General features: G+C 46.3%; 1 protein-coding gene and 1 long non-coding RNA gene across 2 annotated transcripts in view; one reads left to right on the forward strand and one right to left on the reverse strand.

Moving 5' to 3' along the window:
• The window catches only part of LOC119965212 (dnaJ homolog subfamily C member 18-like), a 55,980-nt gene extending 55,209 nt beyond the window's left edge, over positions 1 to 771 (reverse strand). Inside the window, 1 exon segment of the mRNA XM_038795654.1 lies at positions 529 to 771. Within this exon segment, the coding sequence (XP_038651582.1) occupies positions 529 to 757 (229 nt within the window). The 5' untranslated portion in view covers positions 758 to 771.
• Positions 772 to 812: 41 nt separating this feature from the next.
• Positions 813 to 17,633, forward strand: part of LOC119965214 — a 46,568-nt gene continuing 29,747 nt past the window's right edge. The window contains exon 1 of the long non-coding RNA XR_005460458.1: positions 813 to 851. This is a non-coding gene — a long non-coding RNA (uncharacterized LOC119965214). The remainder of the gene's footprint in view (positions 852 to 17,633) is intronic.

The raw sequence follows: 17,633 nt of genomic DNA on the forward strand, positions 1-17,633 counted from the left end.
GGGGAATCAAAAAGTGACTTACTCACCACAGAATTCCAAGTCTCTGATCTGCTTTTGGAGCCACTGTATTTGTATAACTGGTCCAGTTCATTTCCGAGTCAATGGTAAGCTCTAGCATGATGACAAGGGATTCAGCAATGCTAATGCCATTGAATGTCATGGGGAGATGGTTTGATTCTCTCCTGTTGGAGATGGGCTTGCCTGGCACTTGCATGGTGCAAATGATACTTATCATTTATCATCCCGAATCTGAACGTTGTCCAGGTGTCCTGCACACGTGAGGGTTTCAGAAAATATATTTACCCCTCGCCCCATGAGACTCTTTCTTCCTTCCAACAGCACCCACCCCCATGTTTCCCACTGCTATCACCTATCTAGCAATGTGTGTACGTTTCCAGCTGTTACAAATGCTGCACTAATAGGAGTCGCTCTTCTACACTCTTGCATGCAGTGAATTCTATCTCTCAGCAAGGCCTGAGCAGAGACCAGGGCACCTGCTGCCCTGTCCAGCCCGGGGGACGCTGTTACCTGCCGCTTGCTGAGTCGGGTACCTCTGCTGCGCCCAGTACAGGTACTGCAGGGCCTCCTCCCGGTCACCACATTTTAAACACCTCTGCGCGGCTTCGATGCAGCGCTCCGCCTCCTTCAGCCCTGCCTCCATTGCCTGAGGCTGCCTGCTGTTTACTCGGTGTGACTGTGCGAAACCGCCGCTGCCGCTACCGCCGCTTCGCCCAAGCACCACGGCGGTAAAACGCATGCGCGTCACCTCTGGCGGCGGCCATCTTTGTTAGGGGCGTGAATTGACCTTTCATAGCAACGCGCGGGGGGGGCAACATGGCGACAGGATGCAGGTCAGTGGCTGAAATAGACAATCTTTACGATCGACACAACGTTTGGTCCGCAAAAGCCAGGTGATTGTGACAGGTCGTTGTTTTGTTTTCCACCAATGTAAACCTGAAAGCCGGACGAGTAGTTTGATTGATGTGCTCAATGGAAGTAGAGCTAAATGCAGCCAGTACATATGTAAATATGAATATATGGATGCTCCCCTCTTAGGACAACTCTCTCATGCCAGGTACAGTCTGGTGATTCTTTGCTGTCCTGCCCCCAATGCAAGTATGCCCTTCCTTAAATGTGGAGACCACCTCTCCAATTTTTTGCAATAAAATCGCAACATGTCATTTGCCTTCTTAATTGTTTGCTATACCTACATGCTAACTAGCTCTTTGTTGTACAAGTTTTCCCCAAGCCACTTTGAATATGAGAATTTGCAAGTTTCACAACTTTAAAAATATTTTCTATTCTTACTCCTGGAGTGAATAACCACACATTTCCCCACGTTATTCTCCATCTGTCACCTTGCTGCCGACTCACTTCACCGGTCAATGGGCGGGATTCTCCAGTCTCCCAGCCGCATGTTGCTCAGCAGCACCCTGTTCGCTGGCAGCAGGATTCTCTCGTCCTGCCGCTTGTCAATGGAATTTCCCATTGAAGCCACTCAGGCGCCAGGATACCTGTGGGCAGGGGTGCGCTGCCAGCAAGAAAAGAGAATCCCAACGGCCGGTGAATTCTAACCGATATCTCTCTATTGCGTTTTTTCTTTCAGCTTGCATTCCCACCTAGCTTTATATAATCAGAAAACTAATATCACTTATTTCCTATATGGGCGGCATGGTAGCACAGTGGTGCGCACTGTTGCTTCATAGCGCCAGGATCCCAGGCTTAGGTCACTGTCTGTGCGGAGTCTGCACATTTTCCCCGTGACTGCATGGCTTTCCTCCAGGTGCTCCAGTTTCCTCCCGCAAGACCTGCTGTTAGATAATTTGGACATTCTGAATTCTCCCTCAGTGTACCCGAACAGGCGCCGGCATGTGGCGACTAGGGGATTTTCACAGTAACTTCATTGCAGTGTTAATGTAAGCCTACTTGTGATAATAATAAAGATTATTATATTCATCAATCTCACCCCCGAGCCTGAGATGTGGTGATCCTCAGGTTAAATCACCACCAGCCAGCTCTTCCCCTGAAAGGGGAAAGCAGCGTTTAGCCATGTGGGACTATGGCGACTTTACCTTAACCTTTATACCTTACTCTCTTCATGTAAGTCATTAATATAACTTGTAAGTAGCTGTAACCCCAGCAAAGATCCTTGTGGTACTCCACTGGTCACAGCCCACTGACTTGAACATGCCCCATTTATGTCTACCCTCTGCTTCCTGACCATTAACCAATCCTCCATCCATGCTAATATATTGCTTACAATTCAGTGAGCCCTAATCTTTTGTATTCACCTTTTGTGCAGTACCTTATCATAGCTCATCAGCCATGCAAGAACCCATGACCAATAACACAGAGATTCTTAGGTGGACAATCATACTCATTAGTGAGTGATCGCCTAAGAAGAAGTTATCTTATCACCGAATTGTTACAGTGGAGAATGAGACCAGTTGGCGTATCGTGTCTCCACAGGCTCTTCAAGTGAGCATCATGCCTCAGTTCCATTCCTCTGCCTTTTTTCCCTGCACATTGTTTCTATTCAAGTAATCATCTCATGCCCTCTTGAATGCCTCAGTTAAACCTGCCTCCACCACGCTTCCAGGCAGTGCATTCCAGACTTGAACCATCCATTGTGTGAAGTTTTTTCTCACATCACATTTGCTTCTTTTGCAATTCAGTTTAAATCCGTGCCATCTCGTTCTTGATCCTTTTATGTGCAGAAACAGTTTCTCCCTATCTACTCTGTCCAGGCCCCTCATGGTTTTGAACATCTCTATTAAATCTCCTCTTAGCCTTCTTCTCTTCAAGGAGAACAGTCCCAGCCTCTCCAATCTATCCTCATATCTGAAGTTTCTCATCCCTGGAACTATTCTTGTAAACCTCTTCTGCATTCTGTCCAACGTGTTCATACCCTTCCCATAATGTGACGTACATAGTATTCCAACGGAGATCGAACTAGTGTCTTGTATGAGTTCAGCATAACCTCCTTGCTCTTGTATTCTATGCCCCTATTAATAAATCCCAGAATACCATGGGCGGGATTCTCCAATAATAGGACGGTGTCCCCACGCCCGCAAAAAAATGCGGACGAATCACTCCGGACTTTTCTGAAGAAAGTCTGGAGCAATTCACTTCCCTGGAGGGGGCTAGCAGGGCCCGGGGTGCTCCTCGCAGCTCCGGCTGCCGATATGGGGCCCTGCGCTTCCGGTCCGGGTCCACGCATGCACACGGTGACGGCCTGTGTCGGCCACCCCGCGCGACATGGTGGACCCACACCGCGGACCAGCACCAAAAACATAGGCCCTCCCCAGATCGCGCGCGCCCGCTGATTGGTGGCCCCCGATTGGTAGCCTGGCTGTCCTGGCCCCCCCCCCCCACTCGCCGGTGAAGGATGGCTCCCCCCCCCTCCCCCCACCACCAGAGCGGCCGCGGACTGAGTCTGCAGCTGCCAAGCCAAGTTCACGAAAGGTGGGACCATGAGAGAACCACGCCGTCGGGAACTCGGCCAGTTGACGTTGGAGAATCGCCGCGGGGGCCTCTTTCAATGACCCCCGACCAGCCTGCGTAGACCGCGCACGTGCGATTCGCGGCAATTCTCCGGGAACCAGAGAATCGCGGGAGCGGCGTGGGATCCGATCTCGGGTTTGACGCCCATTCTCTGCCCCTGCGCCGATCGCGATTTTGGCGCGGAGGCTTGGAGACTCCCGCCCCGTATGTTTTTTAACTGCTTTCTCCACCTTCACTGTCTCCTTCAATGATCTATGCACCTGCTCCGATGCTCCTGTACCTCTTTAAGAATTTTACCACTTATTTTATGCTATCTCTTCACATTCTTCCTGCCAAAATGAATTACCTCTCACTTCTCTGCATTGAACTTCACCTGTCAGTTGCCCAGTCCATCAACATGTCAATGTCTTTTTGAAATTCAAGACTTTCCTCATCACCGTTGCCAATGCTTCCATTTCATCAAAAGGCATGTCAGAAAGGCAAGGTCACGGTGATCATGGGGGACTTCAATATGCAGGTGGATTGGGTAAATAACGTAAATAACGTAAATAACGTAGCCAGTGGATCCAAAGAAAAGGAATTCATGGAATGCTTACAAGATGGCTTTTTGGAACAGCTTGTCATGGAGCCCACAAGGGAGCAGGCTATTCTGGACCTAGTGCTCTGTAATGAACCAGACTTTATAAAAGATCTTAAAGTAAGGGAACACTTAGGAAGCAGCGATCATAATATGGTTGAGTTCAGTCTGCAGTTTGAAAGAGAGAAGGCAAAATCGGATGTAATGGTGTTACAGTTAAATAAAGGTAATTACGAGGGCATGAGAGAGGAACTGGCGAAAATCGACTGGAAGCAGACCCTAGTGGGGAAGACAGCAGAGCAAAAATGGCAGGAGTTTGTATGCATAATTGAGGACACTGTACAGAGGTTCATCCCCAAGAAAAGAAAGATTATCCGGGGAGGGATTAGACAGCCATGGCTGACAAAGGAGGTCAGGAAATGTATCAAAGAAAAAGAGAGATCCTATAAAGTGGCCAAAAGCACTGGGAATTCAGAAGATTGGGAAGGCTACAAAAACAAACAGAGGTTAACAAAGAGACAAATAAGGAAGGAGAGGATCAAATATGAAGGCAGGCTAGCCAGTAATATAAGAAATGATAGTAAAAGTTTCTTTCAATACATAAGAAACAAACGACAGGCCAAAGTAAACATTGGGCCAATTCAAACTGATTCCGGAAGGCTAGTGATGGGAGACGAGGAAATGGCTGGAGAACTTAATAAGTACTTTGCGTCTGTCTTCACAGTGGAAGACATGAGTAATATCCCAAAAATTATAGAGGGTCAGGGGGCTGAGTTGAGTATGGTTGCCATTACAAAAGAGATGGTGCTAAAAAAGCTAAAAGGTCTTAAAATTGACAAATCTCCTGGCCCCGATGGGCTACACCCTAGAGTTCTGAGAGAGGTGGCTGAAGAAATAGCGGAAGCGTTGGTTGAGATCTTTCAAAAATCACTGGAGTCAGGGAAAGTCCCGGACGATTGGAAGATCGCTGTTGTAACCCCCTTGTTCAAGAAAGGATCAAGACAAAAGATGGAAAATTACAGGCCAATTAGCCTAACCTCGGTTGTTGGTAAAATTCTAGAATCGATCGTTAAGGATGAGATTTCTAAATTCTTGGAAGAGCAGGGTCGGATTAGAACAAGTCAACATGGATTTAGTAAGGGGAGGTCGTGCCTGACGAACCTGTTAGAATTCTTTGAGGAGGTGACAAGTAGGTTAGACCAGGGAAACCCAGTGGATGTGGTCTATCTGGATTTCCAAAAGGCCTTTGATAAGGTGCCACACAGGAGGTTGCTGAGTAAGGTGAGGGCCCATGGTGTTCGAGGTGAGCTACTGGCATGGGTTGAGGATTGGCTGTCTGACAGAAGGCAGAGAGTTGGGATAAAAGGTTCTTTTTCGGAATGGCAGCCGGTGACCAGCGGTGTCCCACAGGGTTCAGTGTTGGGGCCACAGCTGTTCACCATATATATTAATGATCTGGATGAAGGGACTGGGGGCATTCTAGCGAAGTTTGCCGATGATACGAAGTTAGGTGGTCAGGCAGGTAGTGCTGAGGAAGTGGGGAGGCTGCAGAAGGATCTAGACAGTTTGGGAGAGTGGTGCAGGAAATGGCTGATGCAATTCAACGTGAGAAAATGTGAGGTCTTGCACTTTGGAAAAAAGAATCCAAGCATAGACTACTTTGTAAACGGTGAGAAAATTCATAATGCCAAAGTACAAAGGGATCTGGGAGTGCTAGTCGAGGATTCCCTAAAGGTAAACATGCAGGTTGAATCTGTGATTAAGAAAGCGAATGCAATGTTGTCATTTATCTCAAGAGGGTTGGAATATAAAAGCAGCGATGTGCTACTGAGCCTTTATAAGGCTCTGGTTAGGCCCCATTTGGAGTACTGTGTCCAGTTTTGGGCCCCACATCTCAGGAAGGACATACTGGCACTGGAGCGTGTCCAGCGGAGATTCACACGGATGATCCCTGGAATGGCGGGTCTAACATATGATGAACGGCTGAGGATCCTGGGATTGTATTCATTGGAGTTTAGAAGATTAAGGGGAGATCTAATAGAAACTTACAAGATAATACATGGCTTAGAAAGGGTGGACGCAAAGAAACTGTTTCCGTTAGGCGAGGAGACGAGGACCCGTGGGCACAGCCTTAGAATTAGAGGGGGTAAATTCAGAACAGAAATGCGGAGACATTTCTTCAGCCAGAGAGTGGTGGGCCTGTGGAATTCATTGCCGCGGAGTGCAGTGGAGGCCGGGACGCTAAATGGCTTCAAGGCAGAGATAGATAAATTCTTGATGTCGCGAGGAATTAAGGGCTACGGGGAGAATGCTGGTAGGTGGAGTTGAAATGCCCATCAGCCATGATTGAATGGCGGAGTGGACTCGATGGGCCGAATGGCCTTACTTCCACTCCTATGTCTTATGGTCTTATGGTCTTATATCATCTGCACATTTTGAAATCATGCTCTGCACACCAGAGTCTCGGTCAGTGATATATGTCAGGAAGAGCAAGGATCCCAACATTGACCCCTGGAGAACTCCACTACAAACCTTCCTTCAGTCTGAAAAACAACTGTTTCTCACTGCTTTCTGTTCCTGTTACTTAGCCAATTCCTTCTATTTCATGAACTAGAATTTTTCTCACAAATCTGTTGTGTGGCTCTATATCAAATAACCTTTTGAAAAACCATACCCTCTACATTTTACAGTCTTGCCCTTATCAACCTTCTCTGTAACCTTCTCAAAAAACTCCAGTTAAACATGATTTTCCCCTTAATGAATCCAAACTAGCTTTCGTAATGGTTCTGTACCTGTCTAAGTGACTTGATTTTGTTCCAAACTATAGTTACCAGAAGCATCCCTTTTTGAACAAGGATATAATATTCACAATTCTCTAGTCCTCCGGCACCAAGGAAGACTGGAAGATTTTTTTAAATTCATTCATTAGATGTGGGCATCTATTGGCCACCCTATTTGCCCTTCAATTCAGTGGCTCAGAGGGCAGTTAAGAGTTAAGTACATTGCTGTGGATCTGGAGTCACATGTAGCCTAGACCAGGTAGGTATCTCAGATTTCCTTGCCTAAAGGACATTAGTCAACGAGATGGGGTTTTAGAAACATCATTTAGACTTTTAATTCCAGATTTTTATTGAATTCAAATTTCACCATCTGCTCTGGTAGGATTTGAACCCAGGTCCCCGGAACATTATTTTGGGTCTCTGGATTACTAGTCCAGTGACGATACCACTGTGCCACTGTCTCTCAAATTTCCACTCTCATCTCCCTCAGTATCTTTGGATGCATCTCATCCTGTCCTGGTACCTTATCAATTTTAAGTAAAGAGAGCTTTTCTCACACCACCTCCTCCTTCTCAATTGTAAATTCCTCGGGCGTACCAGTTACCTCATCTCACACCCCAGTCTGGGAAGTATCTTCTTCCTTTTTAAAGGCAGCAAAGTACTCGTTTAATACCTCCCATCCTTCTCCTGCTCTACGTTCACTTCTCCTTTATCAACCCTACTCGTTCTTTTACTACCTTTCTATTATTTACATGCTTAGAAGACGTTGGGAGTCAGTTCTATGTTAGCTGCTAGTCTCTTTTTATGTACCCTTCTTGCTTTTCTGATTAGTTTTTTCACTCCCCCCCCCCCCCCCCCACACACCACCGATGCGCCTTGTTTATATTTAACCTGATTCTCCATTCTACTTTCTCTCCCTGACTTGTGTCATGTGTGTACTTCTTCCTTTTCATCTTCACCTCTATCTCTATCATCATCCAGAGTGTTCTTGATTTATTTCCTCTTCAAGGGAATATATTGCCTTCAATACTATGGGCAGAATTCTTCATCGAAGTTGGCTTTCCCCCAATTAATTATCCCTGCTCTAGATTGCTCCTTGTCCTTTTCCATGGCAAATCTAAACTTTTTCACACAATGGCCACGATCCTCTAAATGTTCTACTTGGACCAATTCATTCCCCAGAACTAGGCCCAACAATACCTGCCCTCTCGGTGGACCAGAAACATATTGCTGCAGAAAACTGCATTGAACACACCCCAGGAATTCCTGCCCTTCTTGACCATTTGTACTATTCCTATGCCTGTCTATATTTGGATAATTGATTTCCCTCTGTATGATTATTCTAAAATTCTTGCAGCTCTCTGTAACTTCTTTGAAAACTTGTTTCTCTACATCCCTTTCACTAGTTGGTGATCTATAAACTATACTTATCAATGTTCTTTCATCTTTTTCATTCCTTACCACGATCCAGAGGCCTCTTGAACCCTCTGGAACATTCTTTCTCCCCCCCTACTGTAATAGTATCCTTAATCAATACTGCTACTTCCCTGCCCTTTTTTTTCCTTTCCTGTTCTCCTAAATACCTTGTACTCAGGAATATTTAAGACCCAGTCCTGCCCTTCTTTGAGCCAGGCCTTTGTTATAGCAATAATATCGTAGTTCCATTTGTCAACGTGTTCCTGTAGTTCACCAATCTTTACCACACTGCATTCACACAAACAATAATTCTGATTTAGGCTTTTCAAACTTTCCCCCTTACTCTGACCCCATCGAATTACTTACTATAGCCGAATCTAGTTCTGTCAAACTTTCCAATTATTCTATTTACCATGTTACATTCGCTGATATACCCTCCTTATCTGTTTACCTTGATTCTATTCGCTGATATATCCTCCTTATCTGTTAGTACTTCTCTACTTCCAATGCCAGTTTTTCTTCTCTCCTCTCTGCATTTCTCATCCTCCTGTTAATCTGGAATAAAGCCTCCCCATTAATAAATATCCCTGCGAGGACATTAGTTCCAGTCTTGTTAAGGTAAACTTATAAACTTTGCTTCTTGTACTGGTCCCAATGCCTCAGAAATCTAAAGCCCTTCTTCTTGCTCCATTTCTCCAGCCACGTATTAGACTGCAAAATCTTCCTATTCTTATGCTCACTAGCACGTGGCATGTGGAATAATCCTGAGATTACTGCACTTGAGGTCTTGCCTTTCAGTTTCCTTCCTAACTCTCTAAAATCTGCTTCCAGGACCTTGTACCTTTTCTTGCCTATGTGATTGGTCCCAATGTGGACCTTGACTTCTGGCTGCTCACTCTGGCCCCAAATGAATGTCCTGAAACTACTCTGTGATATCCTTAACCCTGGCAACAGGGAAACAACATTCCATACTGGAATCACACCTCTGGCTGCAGAAACACCTGTCTGCTCCTCTAACTCGGAATCCCCTACCACTCCCGCTCTCTCTGTCTACGATTTTATCCCCCACTGTTCTCACCGACTCTCGGAGTCAACTCCCAATCTCTCTGTCCGTACTTTTATGCTCTGTTGTTCTAACCAACTTTGTGAGTGAACTCCTGCTCTCTCTCTTTCTCTCCATGCTTTTATCCCCCGCTGTTCTCACCGACTCTCGGAGTGAACTCCCATTCTCTCTCTGTGCTTTTATCCCCCACTACTCTCACCGACTCTCGGAGTGAACTCCAGCTCTCTCTCTGTGCTTTTATCCCCCACTGCTCTCACCGACTCTCGGAGTGAACTCTCGCTCTCTCTCTCTGTGCTTTTATCCCCGCTGTTCTCACCGACTCTTGGAATTAACTCTCACTCTCTCTCCATGCATTTATCCCCCACTGCTCTCACCGTCACTCGGGGTGCTATTCAATGGAAAAATATCGAAGTTCAGTTGTGGCGGGTCTTCAAGAAGTTTTCCGCCGGCTCTGCCGGCAAGTTCCCCACCGCTATCCAGCGACATTTAGGGCCTGATTCTCCAGGCTTGTTGCGGTCTGGCTTGAGTGAAGCTAGGCTGGTGAATAGCAGGAAAGATGGAAAATGAGAACTACAACCAGCCCACTCCAGTAGGCGAAATTGGGATCTCACCACTTAAACCCGATTTACATATAATTAACAAGAGCCACCCTATATCCAACAGCCTCCCGCCATTCAGCAGCCTCTCCAGCAAGTGGTCACACTGGGGCCAATTGGTACTCCTTTTGAAAAACGTGAACCTGGCGGATGGGCTGCTGTGGGGAGCCGAGGAGGTGAGCAGTCATATTCGCTCACAGGCAATGAGCCTGGGGGCGCTGCGCCTGCTGCCCTCTACTCGGTGGAGGTTGAAGTGGCAACAGGGGGTGCAGTCCCCATTGGGGGTGGGCCGCTATGCGGAGCTCGGGATTGGGGGGGGGGGTGCGTGCGCAGGTCCATCATGTTAACTCCTGGGCCTTGTGTTCCCATACCAGGGGCAAACCAGCCCCTGGCTGTCTGCCCCACCAACTATCCAGAATTCCCACTCACCGCAGAGAACTCTGGCCGTGTGGCTCAAGGCTATTGCTAATAGGGAATTGACAATTGTCGTTAATTGAGCACTTCATACATCCCACGTGGATCTCCATGGGTGAGCGGGCCATGTAGCATGTGGGGTTCATTGCCTTGCATCCCAACCACATCTAACCCTAACCTTGATGCCTGTAACCTTGCTGCATGGACACTGTGCTTGAATACTGCAGGAGGTAGCATCACACACTCAGCATCCAACCTTCAATCACCCAGGGAATGGGCCCCAGCCCTGGGCACATATCTGCGGCCGGGTGTGGGTGGGCAGGGAGTGGAGGGTGGGTGGGCACGTTTGGGTGGATGGGGTATGTGATTGGTAGTCAGCCCGCTTCATGGAACAAAGAGCCAGGAGCGTCATAATGGTTGTGTTGAGGGTATTTTAATGTTTCTCGTCCAAGTGTACACCATTGCCCCACTATCCCGATGGTGCCGGCCTACTAACCCCACCCTCCCAATCTCCCCATCAAACCCCCAATGACCCCTCTCCCTCCCCCAACACACACACCACTCCTTACCCCAACATACCCTTGCCCCCACACCCACTACTGCAACGGAGAGATTCTGAAACTTAATATAGCCACGTGCTCAATTAGACCAAGCTCTCAGAGGAGATGCCCTCTAACGATAACATGCTTTTTGCAGTTCAGGAACTGCTGGTTGAGAGTCATAGCAGCAACACCTCTCTGCCACCACATAGCTAAAGTAGGTGCAACATCTGTAAGCAATGATACACTTCTGTTATGGGCCAGGGTTTAGAGAACCCCAAAGTGTATCATGGAATTCACCTGACCCACAACTTTTAATAGATTGTGGTATGGGGAGCACACAGCCCACTCTACAGATGTGGTACAGCAGAAATGGAAAAGCATTGCAAAACAATGTTTATTCTATGAACTCAAGTTAACCTTTTTAAAACATACAGTGAACATCTTAGCAACCACTAATTCAAATACAACTCCCAAAGAATACAACACTAAGTAATCCTTCAAGCTTTCCTTTTAACATCTATAAGACTTAAAAACACCTATTTACAGAAATACATCAGGCTTAACTTCACTACTGAGAACAGTTACCACGTTGAATAAGCAAATGGATATTCATGAGCTTGCAGAGATTCACACACATCCTGCTGTGATTGCAGCTTCTCCAAAACTAAAATGAAACCAAACCCACCCTGCTGCAAAAAGCCTAAAGCAAAAGTAAAAAGCTGACAGACAGCCCAGCTCCACCCACACTCTGACATCACTGCAGTAATAAACACCCATTTCTTTAAAGTACTCTCACTACAGATATTTATATACACACCCATTTACATACACCTATTTCTTAAAGGTACTCTCACATGACACGTCAGGTGCAGGCAAGGGATTCCTAACACTAATGTAGGCAGATCAATTTAATCAGTGATACAGGTAACAAGACTTGAAATTGGGAATATTTATTAATATAGTACTGTGTAAGGAAGTTCATAACACAGTGCAGAAGCAGAAAGTATATAACACACACAACAGTACCATTGCACATGAGTAAAATTAATTACCTTTTATACCTTTAACATATCTTGTAGTCCATGATTTTTTTCATTTGATAAAAGATTGGAGCAAACGTTCCCAACTTAGTATATATGGATTCAAGTGCATTTGGAATGGATCCTGAAACTAACATTAGGTCAGGATCCCTATGTTATCCTGCTCTCTCCTGGCTGGCCGTGGGGCAGAATTGAAGGGGGGGGGGGGGGTTAAGCCTCTTGCAAATGTTGAATAAGTAATTAAAAAGTGATTGAGATAGTTAGGAAGGTAATTAAGACTGTTTCAACCCTGAATTTTAGGTCACCAAGGTGACTGCAGAATTGAAAGAGCTTCTTAAGTGAAACTGGCAAACTGGAAGGCTTTTAAGTTACATTAAAGAGCTCCAGCTATGGCCATTGAAAGACTGCTGTTCAAAGCATTTCTTCCATCAGAGTACTTTCACATGCTTGATAGGTGATTGCCAACTTCTCTGAAGGCACTTCACCTCTCTTAGACTTCACTCACCTGCAGTGGATGAGAAAACAGCTTATGCCGCTTCACCTTCCACTTCTGTGAAGGCCAGGAGCAGAGGGCACATCACTGCCAACAGCGCTAACAACATCAAGAGCAACACCAGCAGCAGTGTTATGGCCACAGCAGATGTCAATTGCTGAGAAAACCAAGTCTCAGAGGGAAACTTGGCTTAAAGACCATGCTCTTTTTTTGTATTCTGAAAATGGGAAATTGAGAACAAAAGCTGCAAGAAGTCTGGTCACACTTTTGGGATTTTAACATTAAAAGGTTTATTAACAAGAAAAAAGCAGTAACAAATTAGTCTCACAAAATATTCTCCCCAAAAGTCTCCCTACCTTGGTCAGGCCCACAAGTAAATACTTTCCAGGCAACACTCCCTTACAGACGTTTTTTTATAAACATCCTGTAATATTACCCAAGGCAAAGTTACTGTCATTTTAATACGGTACACCGCATGACCTCTCAAGCTCTCTCCCACTCTGCTGTGGCAATGCAAGAAACCTTCGGAAACAAGACTGCTTTTTGCAGCCCATTACTTTTTTGGCTTGACTGGGTGGCTTATTCAAACTTTACCTTTCCCCAGGCTGGAGCTGTTTTTTGGAAATCTTCCTCACACAGGCAACACCTAAGCTCGCCACAGTAATTCTAAAATACATTTTTCCCTTTTCATGTCATTGTTCTCACGCCTTTTTGAAATGCAAATCCTTCCAAGTATAAAATCTTTCATGTTTTTATTTTTTCTCTGCTTTCTGTTTACCCAAGGTAACTTTTGTCAGATGCAAACTGCATCTTGTTATTTACGACTTTCCTTTGATTTTCAAATGAACTCTCAACTTCTCAAAATATGCAAATATAACAACATATCCACCAATGGCCTCTTTGTCATTGCCCTCTGATATAAAAAAAACTGTGGCTTATTTGTTTCTGTCACTTGTAGTGCTACTTCAGAATTTTCTACTCTATTAAACTTATTAACACCAGTTCTGGCCACATAGAAGATACTCAGTTTTTAGTTTGACCCTATCACTGGATAATGTTCTTACTTAATTACTTAATTATCACTAATATTTATTGAACCAATATCCAGAAGCAAGAAATGTCAGAACTCATTTAACTTTTTCTTGCAACATTACCTCGCTTTTTAATTGTTTAAATCCCTTAATAAAATTCACAATATAAAATATGGCTCTTAACGTCCTGAAAATATTTCTGTAGTACTAAGATTTTCCATTAGAAGGTGCTAAAACAGTCCTTATGACAAAACCACAAGCAAAAATACAAAACAAAGAAGAAACTGAAGAGAGAACATGAAAATAAACCATGGATTAAAAGTGATGTAATGTTTCAATGACATATTTACATGCACGGTACAATTAAAACATGATCAAATTATTTTAACAATATAAACTGTGATCTAATGTATGGTGATCTATTTTTTACGAGTAATGTATTCATTAGGATGTTAGGATTAAACTGATCGCATTTGAAAAGATAAATATTTGACTTAGTGCGGGCACAATGTTTTTTTCTTTTATTATTTAGCATTGTTGAAGCCTGAGTGGAGGGAAAGATGAAACAGTGGAATAGTGTACGGGCTGAGCACCCCTTATTTGAAATTCCAAAAGCTTTGAAATCCACACTTTTATTTTCGACACCGACATGGCGCCACGAGTGGAAAATTCCAAAAGTCTCTGGGAAGGTTCCCAGGCGATGCGCAGGCCCCAATGCACCACAGATGGCTACAAGTCCGAGGTGGGACTGTTTTGGCGCTAAAACATCACTGGCGGGATTTTCCCGTACCCGGCGGGGCGGGGGTCCCGGCGGGACGGAGTGGCGTGAACCACTCTGTCGTCGTCCCGCTCCAAAGGTGCGGAATCGTCCGCACCTTCAGGGTCTAGGCCGGCGCCGGAGTGGTTTGCGCCCCGCCGGCCGGCGTGGAAGGCATTTGGCGCCACGCCAGCCGGGGCCGCAGGGACTCCGCCGGCCGGCGCGGGTCCGCGCATGCACGGGAGCATCAGGGGTTGCTGACGTCATCCCCGCGCATGTGCGGGGGGGGGGGGGGTTTACCTACGCGTCGGCCATCGTGGAGGCTGACATGGCCGACACATAGATAAAGAGTGCCCCCACGGCACAAGCCCCCCGCAGATTGATGGGCCCCGATCGCGGGCCAGGCCACCATGGGGGCACCCCCCGGGGCCAGATCAGCCCACGCTCCCATCAGGACCCCGGAGCCCACCCGCGCCGCCAGGTCCCGCCGGTAAGGGACCTAGTCTAATTTACGTCGGCGGAACTGGCAAAGAACCAGCGGGACTTCGGCCCATTGCGGGCCAGAGAATTGCCGGGGGGGGGGGGGCCGCTGCGAGCAGCCGCCGACCGGTGCGGCGCGATTCCTGCCCCCGTCGAATCTCCGGTGCCGGAGAATTCGGTGGCTGGCTGGGGCGGGATTCACGCCACCCCCCGACGATTCTCCGACCCGGCGGGGGGCGGAGAGTCCCGCCCCAGTTTGTTTTCAGCCATCATAGCCAAACGTTAGTGCATTACTCACTGTGATTATCGTGCTTCTGTTGATCAGAAGGCAGCTGGATGAGCTACAGCATCATATAATTTTAAAAAATAAATTTGGAGTACCCAATTCATTTTTTCCAATTAAGCGGCAATTTAGCGTGGTCAATCCACCTAACCTGCACAAATTGGGGTTGTGGGGGTGAAACCCACGCAGACATGGAGAGAATGTGCAAACTCCACACAGACAGTGACCCAGAGCCAGGATCGAACAGGTATTCCAAAATTCAAAAAATTCCAGAATCCGAGACGTTTTCGGCCCCAAGCATTTTGAAAAGGGACGCTCAACCTGTATGGTTCTCCCTTGTTATTTTCTTTCTTCTGTATAGTTTCTCTTAATCTGCCTAAACTGCTGTTGAAGTGGCGATGAAAAAGTGTGTAAATAATGAACTGGGGTGATCCCCCCACTTGTACTTCTCTGCTGCCCATGGAATTTCTGCTTCCCAAGAGAACTATCTCCACATCCTCCAGCCGGTCTTCCAGATATATGAGACTAGGGGATCAATAGTGCAGGCCATGGCCATTAGTCTACATCTTCCCATCTCACACCGGCATAGGGGTTTATGGCACAATTGTTGTATTTTGCGATGAGCAACGAGTGAGTGGTGCCATTCATTACTCTTAGATTTGCCCACAGTCTTTCTATACACTCTTTTACTGGAACTCGCTGCGCTTAGAAAGCAATTTTTAGACAATGCCTCAACAGGGGTTCTGAGCTGATGTGCACAGGGCAAGTAATTGTGTATCTCCTTAAAGAGTCAGATTGAAGAATGGCTACTTAGCAGCAAGGCTCAACCAGCAGGTGTCAATTAAGAACATTTAATTCAATGCCAAGTCATGTATGCAAAGCAAAATGAAGAGAGGGGAAAAAAGATGGGATTAAGAGAGTTTAATGAGAGACAGAACAAAAAAGTAAAACAACTTAATTATTAGTTATTTAATTTATCTTTTTTCAAATCTCCAAATCTCAATAATAACAAAACATTAAAGGAATTTTGAATGATGGAGATATTTTTGGCAATAATTATAATGAAATAATGCGGTTAAAAATTGATTTTGTTTTCAATCGGCAAGTCCAAAGTTTTTCTGGTGTGTTTAGTGAATATATATTGCATGTCTCCAGCAACTTCAGTCCTTTTGGTCCATGTCAATGCCAAATCTCTTGGTAAGGCGCTGGTGTGGCAAACCTATGGGACAGCATAGCAAATATGGTAGCAACCTCCTGATTTTTGCATATGTTGTTACCAGACCTTACTGTCTGATTTAATAAAGGTGAATGTTGATAGCATTACTGTTATTTTGAACCATAAAATCGAGACCACTAAATTGTGGCCACATTTCCAATTCAGAGAAGCGCTAAGCGTACAGGAAATGCTGGTGGATATTGAAATGCTGAACTGCTAGATATTAATAGTGTAAATTTGAATACGCTATTATTGTCAGCGCAAAGAGTAGACAGGAAACATGGCAATGCAATCAGAAAATATATTTGTAATAAGAAGCATACATCCACCGTTATTAAAGTATAAATCAGATAGCAACTTCCGGTAACAAATGCAAAAATTAGGAATTTTCTGTCCAAATTGCTTTGCTCTTCCAGAGGTTCTGCCAGGGGCTTTGGCATTCCCGTACATGGAATTGCATGAAGATCCGGAAAGGAGTCCACACCGAGCCAAACCGGTTGAGTCAAAGGAAAAGGTTTAATGCAACAGAAAGAAGTACAGAGAAGTTTTCTGCTACAGAAGCCAGCTCACAGTTCATGGTCCTCCGGTTTTATACAGGAGAAGGAGGCCCTGCCCCTCAGTAGGGGAGTGTCCTTTGCGAATATCAATCGCCGGGCTGGGCCAAGCAGCTGTTGTGAAAACGCCGAGTCCCGCCGGTGCCGTCCACACCTCCTCTCAGCCGGTGGGAACTCGGCATCGAAGGGACAGGGGAGGGAGGGGAGGGTCCGACCCTGGGGTCCTCCGATGTGGCCTGGCCCACGATCGGGGCCTACCAATCGGCGGGCTGGCCTCTCTGGCTTGGGGCCTTGTTTCTTCCGCCCTGGCCCCTGGAACCCTGCGCCATGTTGCGTCGGGGCCAGCGCGTTGAAGGAAGGCACTGCGCATGTGCGTGTTGGTATTGGCGCCAGTGCCACTGCGCATGCGCGGATCCCGCAGCGCCCAACTCACACCGGGATCAGCAGCTGGAGCGGCATGAACCGCTCCAATGCCATGCTGGCCCCTTTTGCGGGCCAGAATTAGTCGTGGGGTCGGCCCGTTCACGCCGTTGTAAAAGGCGACGGCGTTTACTATGGTGTGGACACTCTGCCGCGGGATTAGAGAATCCCAGCCTGTGTTCCATAATGTAATGCCTGTTTGTGACTGCTTATAGTTCACAAATCCATGCTGAATTTTTTTTTGGTCAGCTGATACTTGTCCAAATGCTCAGTTACTCTAACCTTGGCATTAACCCCCCCCCCCCCCCCCCCCCCCCCCCCCACCCCACACACACACACACACACGGGCGCAAAAGAATTCAGATGAGGAGGTTAATGATTTAAATATGGGGACGGTCTCACCAACATGCCAAGCACATGCCCCCTGTCTTTTTTAGGATACCAGACATTGTACCACCCAAGTGTCC

The sequence above is a fragment of the Scyliorhinus canicula genome, chromosome 4 (assembly GCF_902713615.1).
Source record: "Scyliorhinus canicula chromosome 4, sScyCan1.1, whole genome shotgun sequence".
In the NCBI taxonomy this organism is placed as follows: Eukaryota; Metazoa; Chordata; class Chondrichthyes; order Carcharhiniformes; family Scyliorhinidae; genus Scyliorhinus; species Scyliorhinus canicula.